At 41.8% G+C, this 22,360-nt stretch overlaps 1 protein-coding gene across 1 annotated transcript; it reads right to left on the bottom strand.

Moving 5' to 3' along the window:
• Nucleotides 1-179: 179 nt before the first annotated feature.
• On the bottom strand, nt 180-19,074 carry LOC128454727 (oxysterol-binding protein-related protein 1). The gene is made up of 28 exons (XM_053438227.1): nt 18,951-19,074; nt 18,786-18,871; nt 18,439-18,513; nt 17,502-17,613; nt 17,334-17,414; nt 17,051-17,055; nt 16,868-17,012; nt 16,628-16,695; nt 16,063-16,107; nt 15,238-15,311; nt 14,938-15,001; nt 14,687-14,788; nt 14,481-14,603; nt 14,270-14,348; nt 13,866-13,972; nt 8,168-8,336; nt 6,210-6,396; nt 4,326-4,401; nt 3,803-3,937; nt 3,497-3,594; nt 3,212-3,394; nt 3,015-3,122; nt 2,643-2,732; nt 2,327-2,453; nt 2,113-2,229; nt 1,870-1,993; nt 1,680-1,770; nt 180-1,238 (listed from the first exon to the last, which is right to left on the bottom strand). Exons 1-28 carry the CDS (start codon nt 19,072-19,074, stop codon nt 1,136-1,138), a joined length of 2,898 nt encoding a protein of 965 aa, XP_053294202.1. The 3' UTR covers nt 180-1,135.
• Between the last annotated feature and the right edge of the window lie 3,286 nt (nt 19,075-22,360).

Here is a 22,360-nt window from a genome sequence, read left to right as displayed (position 1 = left end):
AGCACGGTACAGTAGCAGCACAGACCAATGTTTTCATTTTGATACTGGCAGGTTTTTACATTAAAGCAAAAAGCACAAAACAATGGATGTTCAATTAATATTCAGCTTTTATTTAGCAACAATATAAATTCAGTTTCACTGATAACCAAAGAGTGGTAAAAGAAAACTTCAACTCACATCAGCTACAACAACATAACAGAATAAATATCCAGTGCTCGATTGTGAAGGAGGTAAGGCTTGCATAGTTACAGTGATGCACATGCATTTATTGTTATAGTTGAGTTTGATACAAGTAGCAATAGGAATATAATTATACAACACACGCACAAACAAATCTATAAGTGCAGAGCCAGTGTCCCTGCTTTAAGTGTAGTTAGAAAAAAGTGCTACTGTGGCCACAGAACCAGGTAGACGTGTGTGCAACGACTGGTAGTCACATCTATACAGTTACACATTTCAGAGCTTAATAATATTTTATACATTTATTTCATTTGTAAGTCTTACTGCTACAGTCCTGGCTACAGATGGAAACATTTTACTTGCAAACACCATTGCAGGGGAACAGATTTACAACCGACTGCAGGGGGCGTTGCTAACAAGCGCTGAGGCAGATTTCAAACGTAAATCATCTGCACCATTTATTATATGAGGGAGTAAAAACAGGCAAGATTTAATACTTTGCATTGTGTTACAGTTTGCTAGTAGAACCAGACTATTGTCGTGCTCTTGCCTCCTGTCTCTGCGTTGATGAGTTAAATGTTTTCATAACCAGTAACAACTCTGAACAAACTACAAACAGTAAAACTGAGGTTGCTGCTCAAACACTCCATCTATTTAACATGACATATTTCTAATATACATTCTAGTTTTTCCTGTATATGCTTAGACCGTACTCGAGTGGTCCACAACCACAATAAATTAGCAAAAAAAAGAGTTCCTGTGCTTTATTATCCACACACACATTGAAGAACATACACCAAAGGATCCATTCGGTGTTTCGCTGCCTTTTTTAAAAAGATATTTTGAGACTATTTTCTCACATTGAATCCTGATCTCTACCTGCTGCTCCAAACCCAGGTACAGCAGATCAAGTCCAAAGGTGGTAACAGTGGATCTCCACGTGTGTGTCTACTTGTTAGTAGATGTCAGGCAGCTGAGTGTAGTTTCTGTCCCAGTAGCCTTTCATGTAGATCCAGTCCTGAGCTTTATTGTGAGGGTTGGGCCCTTGTTGAAACCACCTGCAGAGATTTAATAAGGACAAAATCATTTAATATAAATAGACCACATGTGGAAATTCCACTAGAATCAAAACACAAAACCAGCACAACATTACTTCATGGAAAAGTGGGAAATGTTCCAAGTCTTCTTGGGAAAAACTCCAATGCCAGTGTATTTGCCAGTGTTTCAATCAGTCAACTTAAAAAGAAAAAACACCACACAGTTGTAGTTGTGTATTTTGTCCTGGAGAGGGTGCTGCAGCACTTCACACCCAGACAAACGACAGTGAAAAGAGCAAAGCTTTGAACCAAACCTTGGGCCGAGAGCAGCGTTCCTTCTCAGTTATAATAAAGGGGCGGGGCCAGAGGACGACACAAAACAATAAGGAGGCATTTAGTCAAAACAGACCAATAATCAGCAACTGACCAATGACATCACACAACATTTTCTCTGGGACTCACCTCGTTTTCCACTCGTCTGTCGCCTTGGTGCGATTTTTCCGGGCTATCCTTTGTTTTTCCTCAAGCCTCTTCTTCTCGGCACTCGCCAAATCTATAAGGTCACAAAATGCCCCCAATTTTTTTAACTCTTTACATGGAATTTAGCTGGTGTTGCATTAAAAGAGACTCAAACTGAGGTTGTGTACTGCACCTATATCTCCATTCTCCATGGCGCTGATGTCCGGTCTGAGGCGACTGTCGGTGGGAGGAACGACTCCCTCCATGCTTTCCTCCAGCTCGTTCAGCTCCATGGCGAATGTGGAGAATGCGTAGAACTGCCACAGACACACACACACACACAAAAAAAAGATAAGGATATGCCGCAAAACAACACAACTGCCTCGTCTACTTTAACTTTTACTCAAACATTGTTCTCGCTCTTCTTCCACCCTACCTTGGCTGAGTTCTCCGGTCGAGGCGTTATCTTCCAGATGAGCTCGCTGCCTGGGATCACCTGAACCGTCTCAGCATCAGGTAGAGGCATCTCTTCTGGCTCCTCATCCACACTGCTCTGGGGCCCACAGACACAGACACACACTCGCACGTAAGTTCAAGTGTAACTCAAAGCAACGGACACAAAACAAAGGTGACTTGTGAATTTCCGTTACCCGTTTACTGGCCTTTTTATCATCTGAATTCTTTTTGTCAGACTTTTTGTGGGCGTCGAAGGTAGCGGGGTCAACGGTGTACAGGCATTCGGTCCATTTGCCGTATATCGCACAGAGCTTCTTTTTGCTGCAAATAACAAATTATACACAGTTACTTTCAGATGCCTTTGATGTTTGACATACTGACACAGCTATAAAATCAATGTCCTGGTACGTTACATGTGACAAATCAAAAATAGAGCAATTTATGACATTGCTCATAGTTTCAAGCATCTCATAGATTGTAGAATCAGTGTTAATTCAACAAAGACGATACCTTTTATCCAGGATGTATCCCTCCACTTTATGGAGCTCTTTTCCAAAGAGGCCACAGGGCTTGAACGTCATGCAGCATCTCTCTCCAGTCCTGCCACAGAATGACACACTGCTTACCAATTCCCTTTCACCATTCTCCTGCTGCCAGCCGAGGCTTTCAAACATGAATTATCCTGCTCACGCTCTTCTATTCTAATGGCAACTGTCCCAGTTCTGCTCCCATGATCAATACGCTGAATCTGAAAGTGGATCAACACTCCAGTGCACAGAGAAAGAGATTCCTGCACCCAAGTCTCTGTGCAGGCAAATAAACGACACAAGCTCGTTTGCAGACAAACAAACAGAGAAGACCATTAAGAGATTTCGTTTTTACTTGTGATTGATCACTTCCACGTTGCCGTACTGCTCGATCCAAAGCTGACCCACAATGATGTTGTGGACACAGCAGGTGGGGTTTGTCCAGGTGTAGGCTTCATTATACCTGCAGAGGGAGCAATAATGTGAGATGACAAATACCACTAAATGAATGAATTCAGAAGTACAAAGAACATCTTTCGACTTTGAACTCACTTCGGGAGCTCCAGTGTGATGATTCCCTTCGGCTCTGCTTCGATGCTCTTTCCCCAAAATTTGAGTTTGGGGTAGATGGAACCGTGGAAGACGAAATCCTCTTTGAGGCCTTCAGCATGAAAGGCACTGACAGGAGGGTGATGGCTCACCTGCTCTGATACCCACCGAAAGCCCAATTCGTCTCTGGTGGAGAACACAGACATGTCTGCGACTGCAGGGAGGCTCACTACAAGAGCAACTCTTCACTAAATGTAAAACATGTTTGTAGGTAGGCTCCTGACTTACCTGATGAGCTCAAAGGTCTCCCCCAGTAGTGGATTGAAAGGCTTCCCAGTCCTCTCCCACTGTGATGCTACAGCTGACACAGCAAATGCTGCAACACACTATACAGCAGGGACAAATTAAATCATTAGTGTTTATATAATATATATTATGAAGTCCCACAATAGCTTATGCATATTTTAATAAAAAACGAATGGTAGCACTTGATTCAAATAAATAAAGATGTCACCGTGGAAATTAACCGTTAAAATGTTTGTTTATCCATTTCTATTATTTTTGTTGAAGAAGGTAAACACGGGATGACGATACCTTCATCCTCTCAACAGAGTCGGTTGTGGTGTTGGCCTGGTGGATGAGGTAGGTGTGCTCCATGTACTCCGTCAGGCGCTGGAGAAAGCTCAGAGGCTCGTTAAATACCACGGGCATGGCGATCTTTGACAGCTCCTGAAAGAAGAGTTGGAGAAGATTAAAGAAACCGCGAGGGAACAGACTTGTGCATGAGCGGCGAGGACGAAAGAACGCATAAGGGCTATAAGCTTCTAAATATGAAACATTTAGGTTTGATAAATGCGGGAAAAGACAGAAACCATGTGCAAGCTTCAAACATCCACTAAGAAGCCACCCAGCTTCCTAGTGTGTTGTATTAGGGAAATATACAGATATGGTCGGGAAGGAAGGTCTCCAGGACACTTATAAATACTAATAACAAACATATAAAAAGGTTATGAGGAATCACTTTAACTTAAAAAACTAAATCTCAAGTCTTCAGTTTGCAAACTGCCACAAGCCCCACAAATGAAAGGTATGTTTGCCGAAGCCTCGGTCCTCTCACCATGCCGATGCATTTTTTCAGGATACTCCAGATGCTGACGTCATTCCTGGAGAACATGGGGGACGGCAGACATGTTCTGTGGGGCAGCAGGAAAAAGACAGGATTACATTGAGAATTTCCTCACTGTCCAAATCAGGTGCCGTTACGTCCATAGAAAATAATCAGATCTAATTGTAATGCGATTGTAATCTTTTTTTTTTTTAAATAAACTAGTCACTCACTAAGAATAGATATTTTCTAAGCTGTCGAAATTCTGCTGAACAATTTTCAAAATGTATTCATTGATGTCTGGCTTTTCTTCCAACAGTAAACAAGGAATGACTGAAATGTGAACGTTAATGAATCAGAAACTGTGCATGTAGAGGCTGGACAGAATTGTCCCCTCCGTGTAAATTGGGGCCCCCTTTATGGCCCCTGATTTAGAACAATTCTAGATCCGCCACTGTGTCGGGGCAGAGCAGGAAACATAGCTTGACCCCCCATTTGGAAACAAAGTCACCTGACACCTTTAAGCTGATGAGCGGCTCCAGCCTCATGCAATATCCATGACTGGATCTACAACTGCATGTGTGTTGGTTTTCAAGCCTCGTCATGAGACACAATCCTAACATTTGTCTTTTCTTCATATGAACTCGCATAATTAAAGTTTGCATTCCTATTAGTTAATATCTGGACTTTAAAGTTAATTCAAGTGTGATCTAGAACTATAAAACACACAGACACCTTTCTAATCTCGCTAAATCTCAAGTCCCAACACAGCGGCGTTTATCTTCCAGTCTGGCTGACAGCTGTCGGGTGGGGTGATTTACAGGTATGCCGGCTGGAGGCAGATGGTGTCCTTGTTTGGAAATGAGTGCAGAAGCAGCCACACAAATAAAAGAAATTACTTCAGCTAAATAAACAGAGGTAGAGAGTAGCGGGGGGTAGTTACTGCTCCAAAATGTATTTCAGCATGGAGGATTTCTTTCATTAGGCTGAAATGAAACTGATATCATTCACCTACTCAGAAATTCAGATAAAAATAACTTCTTAAACAAAAGCCTTGCTCAGCAGAGGCCACTTGAACATGTGAGATCAATACCTGAGTCAAACAGTGGTTATTTGTACAATTCATTAGAAGATTATCTATAACAGGTTGTTATTATGATAATGTGAGTGTGTTTGAAGCTTATGGATGCAAGATACCAGATCAATAAAGTATCTATCGGTAAGAACATGAGCAGAATGGCAAACAACTAGATTTGAAAACACACAGGCAACCAGTGTCTTTAAATGACAGAAATTTCAAATAAACAGACGCCTCATAAATCTTTAATACAAAAACAAACCCACGCACGCACACCGAGCCAACCAGCCAGCCAGCCAGTGCCCCTTTCGTCCAACTCCGACTTGGAGCCAGCACATGCTTTAATTATTCATGGATCACTTGTTGGATTAAAGCGAGGCCGAGGCAGAATCAACATTGGCAGAACAGAAAGAGATGACAAATCCTCCATGACACAGAGCATCATCACACACAGAGCGGCGTGACAGGTTGACTCCTCACTTGGTGAGTGGGATCGTCTGGGGGAAAAACACAACAGGCTATTCTCTGGGGGTTGGGTGCTCAAAAACAAAAAAACACTCAACGACAACAACAGAGCAGACTGCAAAGGTGGTATCTCATTACACCTGCTCTGGCCTGTCCGCTATCCGGTGGATGTCTGCAACCTGTCATCAGACGTGCGTACTAACAATCACATGAAGAAGAACAACACTGGTTTTTAACTCCGCTTCCAGCTGTGATAATTACCTCAGCATGCACATCTTTGAATTACCAACCGACTCATTACCATGGTTTATGCCAGTAAACAAGCATGACATCATAACTGGAGCATGTCCCACCTGTGCTTCTGGACTCCGTTGAGCTGGTTGCCATGGTTACACTCCCCTGACATTCCGGTAGGCCCCCTGAGCGAGCTGGGATGGCGGCGGCTGCTGCTGCGAAGGGGGGCGTCTCTCCCCTCGTCCTCTTCACACGAGAGACTGGCCACGGACAGGAAGCCGCTCACTGAGAGCTCCGACTCGGAGTCTGCAGGACGATGACAGGGGGCAGACGCCGGGTCATGCCAAACACAAACATACGCATGCACAAACAAACAAACAAACAAACAAACAAACGCGGGGTTGAGTGTCCGGCCTCGGGAAGCTGCAGTCACAACAGTAAACGGTCTGAGAAGAACTACCTGCGCTCAAGTTCCTCCCCAGCCTCCCCCTCCCTGCTCTGCAGCAAGCCAAACCCCACCTGAGGATTGTGTTCCAGTGAGAGGCGACGCACAGGTTTCATTTCCTGCAACATTGTTTGCTCTGTGCATGCTGCTCCTCCCCAAACCAGCGCCGTCAGTGACATTACAGGTGCATCCCATACACAAAGGGAGGGAGAGAATAGTGGTTATTTGTTTACTATGATGGTCGACTGTATACGAGGCTGCTTATTGTAAATCCACGACCCTGTGTATATTGTTTGTGCTGACAGCAGCTGCGTGCATGTACCAAGAGGTAGCAGACACAACACACACTGTATTAAACAACATGCGGTTTGGATTTAAAAACTCTCCTGTAAAGCTTCTCTTGTATCCACTGGGTCTTGGTGTATAGAGTGTCTCTGGCCAGTAGATATCTCAGGCCTATCTATGAATAATGCAATGATTCCCGAGGAGGATGTCTCCATGATGCACAAACATGTTGTCGACAGCAGTCTGCTGTATATAATCACCATGGTGATGCTTTTGGAAGCAAACTTTGTGCTTTACTTTACCACACACAATGTTTGCTGATGGAAATACTGCAGATGGCAAACATTCTGCTCAGAACCACTGTCTAATTCCTCGATTAACTAATAGTCTGAATTGTAAACCCTGTCAACCTGAACACTATCCTATTACTCTTGATTATGAGAGACGGGAACATTGTCAGTGTGGTTTAGGGACACACACACACGCACGCACGCACGCACGCACGCACGCACGCACGCACGCACGCACGCACGCACGCACGCACGCACGCACGCACGCACGCACGCACGCACGCACGCACGCACGCACACGCACGCACACGCACGCACACACACGCACACACACACACGCACACACACGAGTTTTCATGTAAACAAAGTTATGCTCACATTAACTGTTACTCAAGCAAGAAAGCTTTATGTTTATGACTGAGACCTGGTAAATGCTTTCCTGATAAAACAGTTGCAAAATATGATTCATAACATATGACTTTTGTGCAAATTTAACAAAATTGCAGACTTGCACTCCTTTTACCTCCTGCTATTGTTGGTGTACATATTGTCAACCAGCAGAATAGTGTGAAACAGACAAGAGTGTGTATCACTATGGGAAAGTGCACCTAAAACATTGCTACTTGTCTAAAACTCTACAGGGTCCCTTTAAAGAGCCCGTAACATGGATCTCAGAGTGTTTCTGTATATTTGTGTGTATCCGTCAAAAACATGTAGCCTATGGTGTCAATTGTGTGTCACGTCCCTGCTCCGGAATAAAACTTCAATTAAGTCATGGCAACAACATTCTCTGTTGTTGAGGACTCTTCACAACCACCTTCGCCTAAATCAGTGGATTGAATCATGAATCGGACACCATAGATCCCTGTGCAGTGGTCGGTAATGAAAATAATTTTTAATCATGAAAAAGCATGAGCACAGACGGATGCAAACCGCTTTATAGAAAAATATATTATACATATATTCATTGATTTGTCAAGAGATGGTCGAAAACCCAGTGAGACACTTGCTTCTTGATTACTTCACTAACCGAGCAGCTACAGTAATGGCTGCTGACCTGATTCAGCATCATAGAAGTCATCTTCTGTCAGGGTACTGAGGACGGACCACCTCCTGCTCTTGCTGAGGGACTGCTTGAGTTCGTAGTGCTCAGTCGCCAAAGTTTGCAGAGCTTCCGTCAGAGCTTTGTTCTTCTCCAACTCCTGCTCCAACTTTAGGCTCCACACCTGCAAACACAGTGACACCAGACAGACAGTTTAACTGGGAAGTAATATGACTGACTGATTGTTTCACTGTCTAAGTATTTCTGATGGCAGCTGATTGTTCTATTGCTGCCTAAAGATCTGGTTTCCTCCAGTCGGAACCAAACACCCCGGTCTCTGAGAGCTCTGCAGCCCAGAACTGTCCCGAAGCAACCTGAGCCAGGCCAATGTGGGATAAACTAGATCAGTGTTTCCTACTGTCTCCCACTGCTGTTGTGCGTCTTATTCTAATGGAACAGAAGACAGTCACTACCACAAATCATAAAGAAAGAGATAATGACTTTATAAAGTAAATTTACAAATGACTTGCCTTTTAATGTAGCATAAACAGGAGCTGGAAAATGCACATTATAAATCAGAGAATGCTAAGTAATGCCACTGTCTTCTTCAAAATACATTAAATTATTTCTCATAATCTCTCCTGCCTGAAATATTCAATGTGGTCACCACAGCCATGCACATAGGAAAATCTTGTCATCTAATCTGCTCATGCGCTCAAAGTGGGTTTAAAGCCTCAGTGTGTAAGATTTAGTGACATCTAGTGGTGAAGTTGCATGTTGCAGCTGAATACACCTCACTCTCCCCTTCCAAATATGAAGGAGAACTTGTGGCAGCCTTCAGTTGTCTTAAAAACCCAAAAGGTGTTGTCCAGTTTGGGTTAATGTAAAAAACATGGTTGACTCCGTAGAGAGGATACACTGCTGATGTTGATATAAAGCATTCGAATATGAAGGGTCCATTCTAGGGTAAAGAAAACAATTTCGATGAAACACACTATTTTACATTAAAAATGTTGCCAATAGATCCTTTCACCTAAATCTTACACACTGGACCTTTCATTCCCCGGCTCTACCCAAGTGTATCTGCTTCTCACAGTTTCCATCTCAGATGTGCCTAGAGCCATCATGGAGACAATGTTTCCATGAGTTCCACTGAGATTTAAACGTGATGAACGAGGTTGAAAGAGTTTGTTTTGGATAAATGCAAGAATGTGACTCCAAGATTTTTTTCACTTTGGATACTCCCATTAAAGTCCCACTGCACTCAATTTGAATTGTATTCTAGAAACATAACTAATGTCTTCCCCCATATATTTCTTTTGTTATACTAATGTCAAATTTTCAATTTTATACCAACTTTATAACTTGTATTGTAGATTTTCTCTGTTTTGTGGCTGTGCGAGCTATTTCTTGCTTCTACTAAAGCTCACACCTATTTTTTACATTTCATTTTTGTATTTATATGTGAAATTAACTAAACTATCTCAGATGCCTGTGTGGTGGAGCTGGATGAGACACTGAAACACTCAGCAACATTTATTTACTTAGTTTTTTTTCTGATCAGCAAACTTCAAGGGAGCCAATTCAGCCGTTTGCATTGAATAATGATCCGATTTAAATTAGTGCAGCCCTAACAAAAACAAGGGGTTTAGTGTACTTTTGGGAAATAGATGATGTCAACTTGAATTTATTTTGGGCCTCAGACTTCACCTTACAAAAGGCGAGGATGACTTATGTGTAACAATGTGCAGATCCCAACTCTGTGACAGTGCAATCACAATACAGGATCACAACACGCCAAGCTACATTAACTTTCTTGACCGTTTATCTGAACCGACGGATTCGTGACATTACCCGTTCCAACAAAGACACACATTTGCTGTAACCACAAACCCACACTCACACTTTTATATAGACTTTTGTGTAACAGAGAAAAAGCTCACGAGCAGTTTCTTTCACACGAGGTTCAGAAGCCGTCTGGCACCTGAAGTCGAGGACAAACTAAACACTTTCAGTTATGTTGTCATCACAGTACCAACTCAGCTGCTTGAGCAACTTCCGTCTCTGTTAAATTCATATTTGATAAACACAGATCCTTTAAGTTTCTCCCCACAATTAAAATATGTTCAATACAACATAGGAAATAATTTTTTAATCAAGATTAAAGTGACAGGTCAAAAATTCTCTTGTTCTCTTTACTATCTGTTTATCTTCCCAACATGAACTATAATATGAATCCAAGTCAACAGCAGAAGGTCACATAATGACAAGCTAATAACAATTACACATATCAAAGACATGTCAATAAGAACATTAAACTGAAGTTTCTACATATATTTACCCTGTTAAAATGTTTTTTAGTAGTTTTTCCTCACTCCTGCTGAGGGTTTAGTACAGAGGATTTCACACCATGTTAAAGGCCTATGAGACAAATTGTGATATATGGGATATACAAATAAAATTGTATTGATTGATTGATTGAACCTGGAAAGACTATTTTAATTCACACATATTCTCAGTTAAATTGTTCACCGAGTAAATTAGCTCAATGTGAGGACGCCAGTGTTAACACTCCCTGTACCAGGCACTTGGCTAAAGAGCGAGTCCATGAACAGAACACTTTGTTGTGTAACTATCCCGGGCAGCTCTCTCGCTCCCGCTGCATCCTCTCGCCTGAGCACAAACAGCGCTATTTTAAGCCCTGCTGAGGCTCTGTGTGCTGGAGCTGTTGCTGGAGCCTGGGAGGGATGCTTCTCCTTGGCCACCACCCCAAAGGGAAGAGCTTTGTATTTTGTTCACAAATGTCCTTTCACTGCTGAAGAGCAGGCAAATCTCAGAGGAAAAATGTATGATAAGTCCACACAGGAGTCTGTAATGACTGTATATCAAGCTGTACATGAATCATTATGGCAGGGAGCCGAGAGACTGGAAAATATTTAACTTGAGTGTGACGTGAGAACTGCATAGAGATGTGGTAACCATCGCAGAGAAAGAGTTCTGGGTATTTTTCCATACACGCACACCTTGAGTCTCAAGAGACCAGACTGCATGAGCACACACCTGAAAAAGGACAGTGCAGAGACCAAGGAAATTAAACCATTAAGGAGGCAAAGTCCTTCTCTCCTGGGTAACACATGAAAAGCTTCTCTTTTAAGGATTTGGATGTGATCTTCTTTCTCACACCAGGTAGATCCAATTTCACGAATAACAGCTGAGACAGAAATAATACAACAGTGCTATTCTCCAGCCCTCAGAGCTATACAAGACTGATCTGCTTCTCTATGGTTTCATGCTATAACCCTCCGCTTGTTTTCCCAACAGTTGTGGAAGCCTGCTGCCTGGGAAACACCAGGACAGGTTGGCTTTATGTATCAGGTTTGTCTGAGTTTCTGTCCAGGATTGTCTATTTTGCAGCCAAATCTTCATTACAACATTTTGTAAAAGAAGGATAGCAGCAGAAACCTCCTCCTATATGTCACGTAACCAGTCATATAGTGTGGTCCTGTGTGTAGTGTCATGTGGCTACTCCCACTAGCATTCATTAGTTCTGCAGCAGCTGCTGAAATGGGTCAGACCACATCTACTGTAACTGCCACAAAAGCCCTCAGATGATCAATCGTGTTACACATCTGCCTAGAAGTAAAACCACAATTACTGCAACACGTGACCACTTCATGTTCTGTGGGGGGATGAATGTGTAAGTGGCATCGACAGAGGCTTCTGTGGCAGGACAAAGGGAATGTGGGATTAAACTTAATGCTGATTAATACGGCCAATCTCAGCACAGTAGAAAATATAATCCAGTTAGTGAATGTAGTAGCAGGAGTTTAGCGAGAGACCAGCAGCTGGGACATGCTTGTTAGGACATTTTCTACTGAGTAAACTATCTGGCATTTAAAAATGAATTCAGTGTCCACCGCTGTGACATTTCCAGAGCTGCTTGGGTGATGAGACGGATAAATGCTCCAACAGCCCTTTTAAAAATGGCGTTTTATTTCCCCGTCACTGGACGGCAGCTGTTGCCAAGTCCGACTGAAGATAATGAGATTTAGCACCATACAAGCTAAATATGTTCACATGCTTGGGGCATTGCAATATCACATGTACGTCTGTATTTATTTATATATATATATATACAAATATAGCCTAGTTCTTTTCTAGGCTTGATAACCACTCAAAAGTCAGTTCAGTAACTTGCCCAAGGACACTTCAGCACTGGGGATCAAACCACTGACCTACTGGTTAGTGGGCTAGGTGACGACTAAAAATGAGTTGTATTGTATTCAATGCAACTCATTTTTCAGATATTTACAATTACACACAACAACAAACATGTGGACACAGTTGTGCATAGTTGCATTTCTATTTGAAGAATTGTAATCCTGCTTTACACATGGTCTTGAGTTGTACTACGTATCCAACAATCATTCCTCACAGTTTCTTACCTGCAAAGTTTGAGACCAATATAGGATCTCATAATTCTTCATTCATGTTCTACAGTTCCCTGGAAAAAATATCTACAAATCTTAACTTCAAGTATCACACCATCAAATATAGGTCCTCAATGCAAATTAATCTATTCTCTCCATTCTCTGAATTCATTAAATTATACCATGACCCCATTAAAATAATCATATCTTATGAGTCTAGAGTTCAAACAAACCAGCTCCATTGCACATAATTAAATCCATTGTATCCTGCACATTTGGCTGAGTCTCTCTCGTTTATACCAGTGCCCGAGTCCAACCCTCCCTCAACACTAAAAACATCAGAATGAATCCAGTTGATGCCAAACTTCAAACACCTCACATTAAGTCAACTGGGACCAGCCCACTGCAAACAAAGCCATATATTCAGCTGACGACAGGAAGAAAAAAAACAACGAGAGGAAAGCCGAGAATATAGAAAAAGATCTGTTTGTTTTGTACCTGTGCAGATTCTGGATGGAAGTGCCGTCACTGTCTCGTCTTCCGTCCTGTGGACAAACGCTCGGATGATCTGGCATGTGGGACTGTGCCTGCGAGCGTGCTTTTCACTGTGCGAGGCTGAAAGCATGTATCGCCAGCTGAGCCTGTGAATATGCATGCACTTGAGTTCTCTCGCTCAATGCACAGCCTTTCCCTAGAGCAGGAGTGTGTGGCTGCAAATCCAACTGTGTGTGTCTGTGTGTGTGTGTGTGTGTGTGTTTGTGTGTCTTACACTGATCTGCAAGCTGAATGCAGACCTAAGCATAAAAGAGGATCTGGCCTGTGTCCTTCCTACAGACATGCCAGTGATTACCACACTATTCAATTGCTCCCCCCGCCCCCAAGGGCACAACACAACCACTGAGACAGGTGGACAGGGACACTCACACAAAAAAACACAAACTTTTAACCTGATTGCAATGAAGGTGTGAACGTAAGGGGGAGGGGCTTGAGGATTTTGTAATCATTCAGAAAAATCTTTCCAACCAATAGGAGCACAGCACATGGGTGAGGGAATCACTGAGATTCACAGAAGCTCAATGAGCTGCAGCTAATATAAAAATAAAAGCAACATCACAAACAGTTACATCAACATTCTCCCTTACTAAATTAAATTAGACAGTTTTCAGGGAAAGGACTTTGCATCAGGATATGAGACGGACTCTCGCAGATGTTTAAGGTTTTGATTGTATTTAAATGAGTGAAAAGTGGTGTGTTTTAGTTTGGATGAGCGGGTGGCTCCATACCTCTTCTTGTTTTGACAACAGTTCGAGGCACAGCTGGAGGGCGGCACAAGTTTCACTGGAGAGCTCACTGGTCTCTTTGGCTTTCAGTAGGAGAGGAGCGGCCAATGCTTCAAAAAGGAAGAACATATAATTGCAGGTGTATGATTGACTTCAATGATTATAATCATTTGTGATTCTTTTCATTAATAATATTTATGATTGTTTACTCTACTAAAACAGCTCATCACATCCTCAAATGTTCAGTTTTCTCCACGGAATACAACTCAAAAAACGAATGTATCATCAGAAGGACAGACGATAATTGCTGGTAATGTAAGTATATCTATACAGTTGATGCAGTGGCCCAAAATATATTAAAACATGTATAGACTGCACTGGTTTGAGACAAAGTCTGGGACACTTACAAAAATTCTCCTCATTCTTCACCATGGATAGAAATGTTGACACTTCACTCTCCAATTTCTGCTGGCAAGTGCTGGCTACCTGCAGGAGAACAGGACAGAGGCACTTTAACAGGGGAACACTCACCGCTCAGCAAATGTCGGATTTCTTTTAAAAAGCACTGAAAGGCACAGCTACCCTAGAAGACCTTTTAAAAAAGGTACTTGGTCTTACCTGGACTGCGTGGGTCAGGTTCCGTACTGCCACGTCACCGTCCTCCTCATTGCTGACGATCTGTTCTTGTGTGCAGTGACGAGTGCTGTAGGATGAATGTGCCTCAAAAGCATCCAACCATTTCTAAGTGGGAGAAATACCAGTAACATTTACATATTTATCTACTGGCGCAGAAAACACTCAGGAGTAAAAGTATCTCATCTCACTTTTCTCGTTGCCACTGAGTTCGTCCTTGACGGGACCTTAAAAGAATGCACGGTGTCGTCAAAGCATCGGAGCGTGAAGAAGCAATGATCCCACGGTTTGACCTGCAGTGACAAACATGAGGTCGATCGCTGCTCTTCATGTCAAATATCACGGTGTCATTAGTGCAACGTGATCGCGGCTCAAACATCTGAGGACTGAGCATCCTTGAAGGGTAATCAATCACAATGAGCCTCTAACCTCCTCTACCCACCATGCAGTAGGCTTGTGTAAGAGATGTACACCCCTGCTTCCTGACACCAGCCACTGCGTCAGCCCTAGAAAAAGAACCGGGGCAGACAGAATAGAATACAACACAGCAGTAATCTAAATGCGTTACAGAAGCTCAGCTGCATGTTTGGTGACCTACATCTGAGTTCTCATCTCGCTAAAGAAGGACTGAATAAGAGACTTCCATAACAGTAACTGTATATACATTATAAACAGTAGACATGTCCAGTTCATGCTACATTTTCTTCCGTAGGATGACTGCGTACAAAATAAGTTATCTCACTGTCTGTGGAACCAGGAGAGAGTTCCATTCTCCATTACCACCCAGTGGGATCGCCATCCAAGAAACCGCGAACTCTGTCAGAGACACATGAAGTCAACGTGTTATTGTCAAAAATAATCATTTTGATTTGTAGTTATTATTTAATCTTCTGTGTAAGTAATCTAGAAAATCTGAGATTGAGAAGAAAGTCAAAATTTAACGAGGAAAATAGTTCAAAAGTGAAAGAAAATGTTTTTTAGGAAATAAGCAGCAAGGAGAACTTGTGCTTGCCGGAGTTCCAGTAATTCTTGATCCAAAATCATCATAACCAATCTCATAGTTTTTTGTGAAACCCAGCAAAATAACACAGACGTAATCTGTTCCCCTGCAGTCGATCACTACCACAGTTTCTCCTCCACAAAATTTTGCAATTTCCTCCCAGTCCATGAGGTTCTTTCTTCTGAATAGAGACAGTTCCTTACACAATGATAATGTGGCACCAAAAAGATGAGGTATTTTGTTATTTGTGAAACCTATTCTGAAACCTAACTTCACAAAATGTTTTAGCACAGGGAACAGTAGCCTAAAATTATGACTTCTTACTCTTGATATCATTACTTTTCTTACATCATAGCTTTATTCTCGTCATATTAGCCAACGACTTTATTCTAGTATATTACGGCTTTATTCCATAGGGTTGCAAAGGAATTTTGTAAATAGAAAAGAGATCATTATGTGTTGACAAGAAAAAAGAAAAGTCAATATCATCAAATGTGCAGGAGTCTGGACAAAGACATTGCCTGACATATCAAGAGTAAACAACAACACACTTGAACATCTGGGTACCTTCCAAAGAGGACCTTCAATCTTCTGCACCCCACTGTTCAAGTCCTTTATGTGGAAAAGAAAATAATGATTCTTAGACAGTGTGCAGACACAGACGGATTGACAGTGAAGAAGAGTTTTGAGTGAGACCAGAAACACCAGACTCAGACTCATTTTGTGTTACACTAAACGGTGCATATTTTGAGGGGTAAACATTCTTAATTAATGTGACAGCTTAGTGCCTAGCCCCTTAGTGTAATTTACAAAGTGACTATGCAAGGTTTATCAAGCGTCTGAGCACGAGCAAGGAATCTGACTCGCAAGGCTTTTTCTCCACAGGGGCCTGACCCTAAATGAACAGGAACATGAGAAAAGAGAGAAAAGACCAATTCATGAGATTTAAAACAAGTTCTAGCTAAATTCTAACCTGATGACGGCCAGAGAATAATCAAAAAATAATCAGAGGAATGAGTTTTCCTTTGTGGACCATGAATCAGACACTGATCTGGTGAAATAGTGTATGTTTATGTTGTCTGTTTTGGAACTAGAGGGAGTTGAAGATTTAAAACCAGCTCACTGCCCTCACCTTGTCTTGATAGGCCGCGACTATGTGCTTCAGTTCATCACTGCGGACCAGGTCCAACACTGTCTGCCCTGCAACATTTACATAAAGGCAAATTACTTTACACATTTAGACACAGCCAAGGAAATAAGCAAAACATAATATTTACCAGGCACAACACAAATTGTGAATCCAGTACAACTATCCTAAACTTTAGAGTGAACTAAAAAAGATGTGATAATAAGAACACAGTAAATCATTTACCATTGTTGTTCTTCATACTCGGGCTGGCTCCAGACTTGAGCAGCTGTAAAATGCACAGCTTCTGCCCCCTGTAGGCCGCACAGTGTAAGGGCGTGTTACCCACCGAGTCCCTGCAGTGAATATTCGGTGTGTCCTTTCCACTGAGCTGAGGAGAAGAGAGTTGAACCGGAGAAAACAGTTCACCAAAGCTCTGTACACTTTAAGTCAGGAAAAGACTATACAAAATAAAGGCAAATCACAAACTAGATCAAATATTGTATGCATTGTTTCATAATTGATCCTGGAAATTAAATGTACCCACAATTGACCAATTCTGTAAAATGGTGCTCGTTGTCTTTGGTGATGTGGACAGAGAATGATGCAAATTTATGTTGTTACATTCTTGCTTAATCAAGTGAATGAGTTCAATCAAAAACGATGCTCTGGCTAATACAGGTATTCGGCCATGGCTCAGGCAAACGCTCACACCACAGGGTCAGTATATCCCCCTCTCTGGCTGCTTCCAGGAGCCTCTCCTCACGCCGCCTCCTCTCCCTCCGCTCTGCGGCTGCACACATAAAAAACACTATCTGAGAAAAGGACGGCTGCAAAGAGTAATGAGAAGCTATCAGCGAATATTCCAGTCATTTCATACCCTCCAGCATTGTAATGATTTCATCATCTTCTGTGACATCTTGAGGGATTTGAGCTGTTCCATTGATTATGTTGGCACAGGCATCGAACCGCAGCAACAACAGAACAATCTCCTTCAGGGGCCAAAGTGAAAAGCAACAACAAAAAGGAAATCTGACCACAACTTGTCATCACTCATACGCTTCGGTGGGAGAATAGCAGAGGAGACCGGGGACATTATAACACAACTCGTTTTACTCCAGTCAGACAGTCATTTTTTATAAGCAGCATTTTGTCATATGGTCCTGATCATTTACATGAATTAATCAAAACGTATATTGATCTTTTGTTGACTTGTAACTGACATGTATCAAGGTCAGTGTGTCCGGCTAGCACACATTGTTTTGTCTCGGCTGAGCAGCAATTTAAAAACAAAATACAAAACAAATGTTCAGTAAAAGTAGCTTTTTAAACAGTTTTTAAAACATGGATATTATACAATAAATCTGTTGAATGAAGATTTATTGCACTGCTTATTGTTCCATTCTTCCTTTTTCCCCATTTAAATATAAAGATTGAATAGCATCTGTAACATCTGCACGTGACCCTAAGGTGGATTTTACATATTAACAAAAGGCCATAACAGTTATCTGATAAATATGATTAAATAAATAAATAATAGGTGCGTGTGATAATATTGTAAAACCATATTCCGTGCATATTTTCAGATTGCTGTTGTTATTGAGACAAAGGGCAGAAGTTTAAATCGTATTTCTAACAAGTTTCAATCGTCCCAGGGATGAAGTGCAACATCTGACTTCTTTCATTCAATGAAATATTGCAAATGATACGACATATGCATCGTATAATAGTGTGGATTTAGTTGGTCTAAACCAAATAGGGTTTGAGTTGGAGCATTTATTATCAATTATTATTATAAAGTGGTGTCATTCCTTTACCTTCCTTCCAGTGCAGGCCGCTTTGTGCAGAGGTGTGTCCCCCATGTTATTCTGCAAATTCACATCAGCACCCGCCTGCAGATGAGATAAGTGTAATTAAGATAATTCTTTATTAGTCCCACGAAGGGGAAACTTGCAGCAGAACAGACGACAGTCAAAAATAAACTTCATTAATAAATAAGTAAACATGCAGTGCAAACACAAGGGAAAATAAAAATGGAAGATAATACATACACAGTGAAATGGATTGTACATGAGCCACTGGATTGCAGGTGCACCATTATAACGTACAAACACCAGTGAACAGGTTCATAACAAACAGAACGATACGTGACACCATCTCTGACCTTGAGCAGCTCCTCCACCACCTCTGTGTGTCCAAAGTAGGAGGCCATGTGCAGGGGGGTCCACCCCGAGGAGCTCTTCCCTGAAGCTGCAGTGACACAGGGACAACATGAAACATCTGAACTCACCGCTGACTAACGGTATCGGCTCATTGTTCCTCTACGTACACCTGCAGTTGAGGTTGAGAGAAGATCCCTGGTCGGTCCTTGCCCCGAGGAGCCTCTGAATGTGAGAGCAGCTTCCCTCTTTGGAGAAGAGGAGAAGCTGCTCCTCACGTGTGTCCGCCGCCATCGCTGCCACCTGTGACCTGCCGTCCCGCGGGCCCAGATAATCCAGAGGAGACGTTTTAACTCGACGGTTAATTCGGTCACCGACGTTAATTCGGTCTTCGAGGCAAATTTAAATGTTGAAGAACTCGTCCACAAGCATTTTGAACTTGATTTGCAGAGACTTTCTTCCAGTTCTTCCTCAGGGTGAAGTGACACAACTTCCCTGCAGAAATCTGAGCACCTCCATCAGCTGACAGCTGTTGGCAGCCATCATGTGACCTGAGCAGGGCCGCAGCTATGGAGTCCACACACCCCGACAAACTGCCAACGGAGTGCATATCCACTCCCCCCCCCCCCCCTTCAGAATAAAATAAATAAAAACATAATAAAAGTAAATAAAACCAAAATCAAAAGCTTGAGTATATATGCAGGAGTTTTACCATCTTCTGAAGAACTGAATTGGGGACAGCACAGGAGTCTCTCTGGGAAAAAGCAGGAATTAAACAAAACGTGCTATTTGTATTTATTTATTCATGTGAATGGCTGCTGGTGTTGACTGTGAGATATTTATATACAACACAATGTTTTTATTTAGCACAAAACATCACTGTGTTGGTTCAGTGGTGTATCATCACTTATCAATACGTATATTTTGTGTAATTGTCCGTTCAGGATTGTTGATGTTGGTGAAATGAAAACATTACGTATGCACCACCAGAGCCCATTTTCCACGAGTCAGGAACAGAACTACCGATGATAATTATTACTTTGCTGTTTGTGTTTTCATGACAAATGTATTCTGGCTTATGGACACATTTTATTTCCTTTGCAAGTAAAGTAGCTTCAAAGTTAGAAGGACTCTATGTTTTTATCAGACAGTGTTCTGAATATTTTGTGTTTTCCTCTAGATACAGGGTGTCACTGCCATACAGCCATTCTATAGCATTTGTACCAAATGTCTACAGCATTTGTACTGCAGGGCTAGATGTTGCAACGGAACTTTGATTCCAATATTATTTCAGACTTCATACTTTTATTTTACACATTAAAAGAATTATGTATGCCAGTTACATTATGGTAGATCCTTTGAATTATCTTCATCCCGACTGTAGAGTGTTAATGAACTGCTGAACAAATTATTCAACAGTTTCTAATTCTATATTCGTACACTAGATGGAAGCATTTACTGCACCAGGTGAGGTCTGCAAGTTGAGCTGTGTTTATTTTCTAAGTGTCTGTCAGAGAGACATTTACAATGTATGAGTTACATTAACACAACTCTGCATGTGGCAGCCACATATTAAACCTCTCCCCTTAACTGTATCTTCACATGTCATTCATCCAATACATTTTGGCCTCTATTATCCTGTAGCTGGAGACGTTTTCTTAAGATAATGGTCTCTGTGTGGCTTCGAAGGCCCTGCTTACTTCAAGCAGTTATCTCCCCTGAGATATGTTTATATCTGACATGGAGGGGAGGTGATTCTGTAATGAAGGTACCCGTCAAAGATGAGTTACTGGGTCACTTGTTTGAGGATATATGTATTTTTCAGAAGGTAGGTTGCTCAGGAATCTTGATCACAGGAAGGCTAACCCACAGAGCTGCAAGGGCTACAGACGAAATAAGACAAATACCCAATGGAAAAGACTTGAATGCTGAAATGACCAAATCACATGCAGAAACAATGCCACAGAGGTGAGTCGATTGGGTTTTAATAACAGAAGCAACGTTTACCAGTAAAATAATGAAACTGTGGTGGGACAAAGTCGAACATGGCAGGTCACCACAGTCTAGATAAAAGGATGGCCCCTTCTAGTTTGTTTGTTTGTTAGCAGGATGACATTTTCCATGAAATTTTGTGGAGGAGTGGGACGTGACCCCCATTTTTCGTTTTATATAAGAGAGAAAGAGTGAGATAGAGTCGCTGAGAATAATTAATGGATCTTAATGATAAATCAGGAATTAAAGGGGACATTTCTGACTGTGTTCCATTCTAGTTCTGTAAGATCACTGCTGTTGAGCAAAAATGGCATTGCTGACCATTCAGGTCTTCATGTGCTTGAGGCCTTTCACTCGTTTATACAGACAAAGTCATTTGGACCGCTCCATGCTGGGTACAGAAAAAGCCACTTCACAGCTTCTTTTTATTTTTCCGCCTGTGTACGGTTTCTTCTTGAAGACTATAATTATTACTCCCCATTCAGCTCTTATATCGTTGATGGATAGGTATGATTCCTTCACTCACGCTGATCAGAATTTGCTTCACAGTCCAGTAGAGTTTGTATTGATCTCCTTAATTTGTCCTTCAAAAAGCATCACCCAGTACATTTGATTTGTTAACACATATCAGTCGGTCATTATTCCTGACAGTGTTAATTACAATGCATCTCAAGTTATGGAGACATGGCTGCAGACGTTAATCAAAGCATATTCATCAAATCAGGTCTGGAGAGGGAAAGAAGCACACTGGGCTAGTTCCTGCTAATTAGCATGGCAATTATTGTAAGCTGTCACAGTTCTTAAGCAATGGGGTGGACTGTGTGTGCTCCAGTGCGTAATCCCTCACAAATTACAAGATAATGGAAGTAAAAAGAGGCCACTGCTTCAAAAGGGAACCGAGAGATAGAATCCCCAGCAGGGACATTTTAGGGACAGGCAGCAAGAGAGAGAGAGAGAGACAGTGAAAGGTGGGAGAGAGAAGTACAGCATGTATTCCCTGCACATAGAGCGGACTGAATTTGAATGCTTAGTGGAGTGATCGGCTGCAAAGAACACAGGTCTGAGGAGGGGTTCATCTAATGACGCATTTTTTAATGTCATTTAAAAAACTCTCACAAGGTCATATTCACTAATAAAACCCTTGTGTGTTTCATGATGTGAAGCTTGAGCTTGTGCGGATGCTTCAGCTGTACTTACAGATCAATAGTCCTTTCTCTTGGAGCACATGTGGCATCATGCATGCTTAACTGTGGTGCAACGTATAATGTCACGAGCTTTTATTATCCAGGATTCACCAAATAGTGTCTTAGAAATCTTGGAAGATTAATTATTTTACAAGGAATAAGAAAAATAAAAGATGCAACTCAACTGGCTCCAAATGCAAACACATGATGGATGCAGGACGGTGCAGTGAAGACGATTTCATGTGCAATTATCAGGCTTACAGTGGATCCAGTTTGTGGACGGGCAGTCAGATTGAAAAAGGAAAGTTGACTCCAAATCATATGGAGGCTTAATAGCAGCAATGATAATCATTAAAGTGTGGAGAACAACAGAGGCAGGAAGTAAAGCAACAACAGACACACAA

Source organism: Pleuronectes platessa, chromosome 13, assembly GCF_947347685.1.
Source record: "Pleuronectes platessa chromosome 13, fPlePla1.1, whole genome shotgun sequence".
NCBI lineage: Eukaryota > Metazoa > Chordata > Actinopteri > Pleuronectiformes > Pleuronectidae > Pleuronectes > Pleuronectes platessa.
This window is presented reverse-complemented; position numbering and strand designations above follow the sequence as displayed.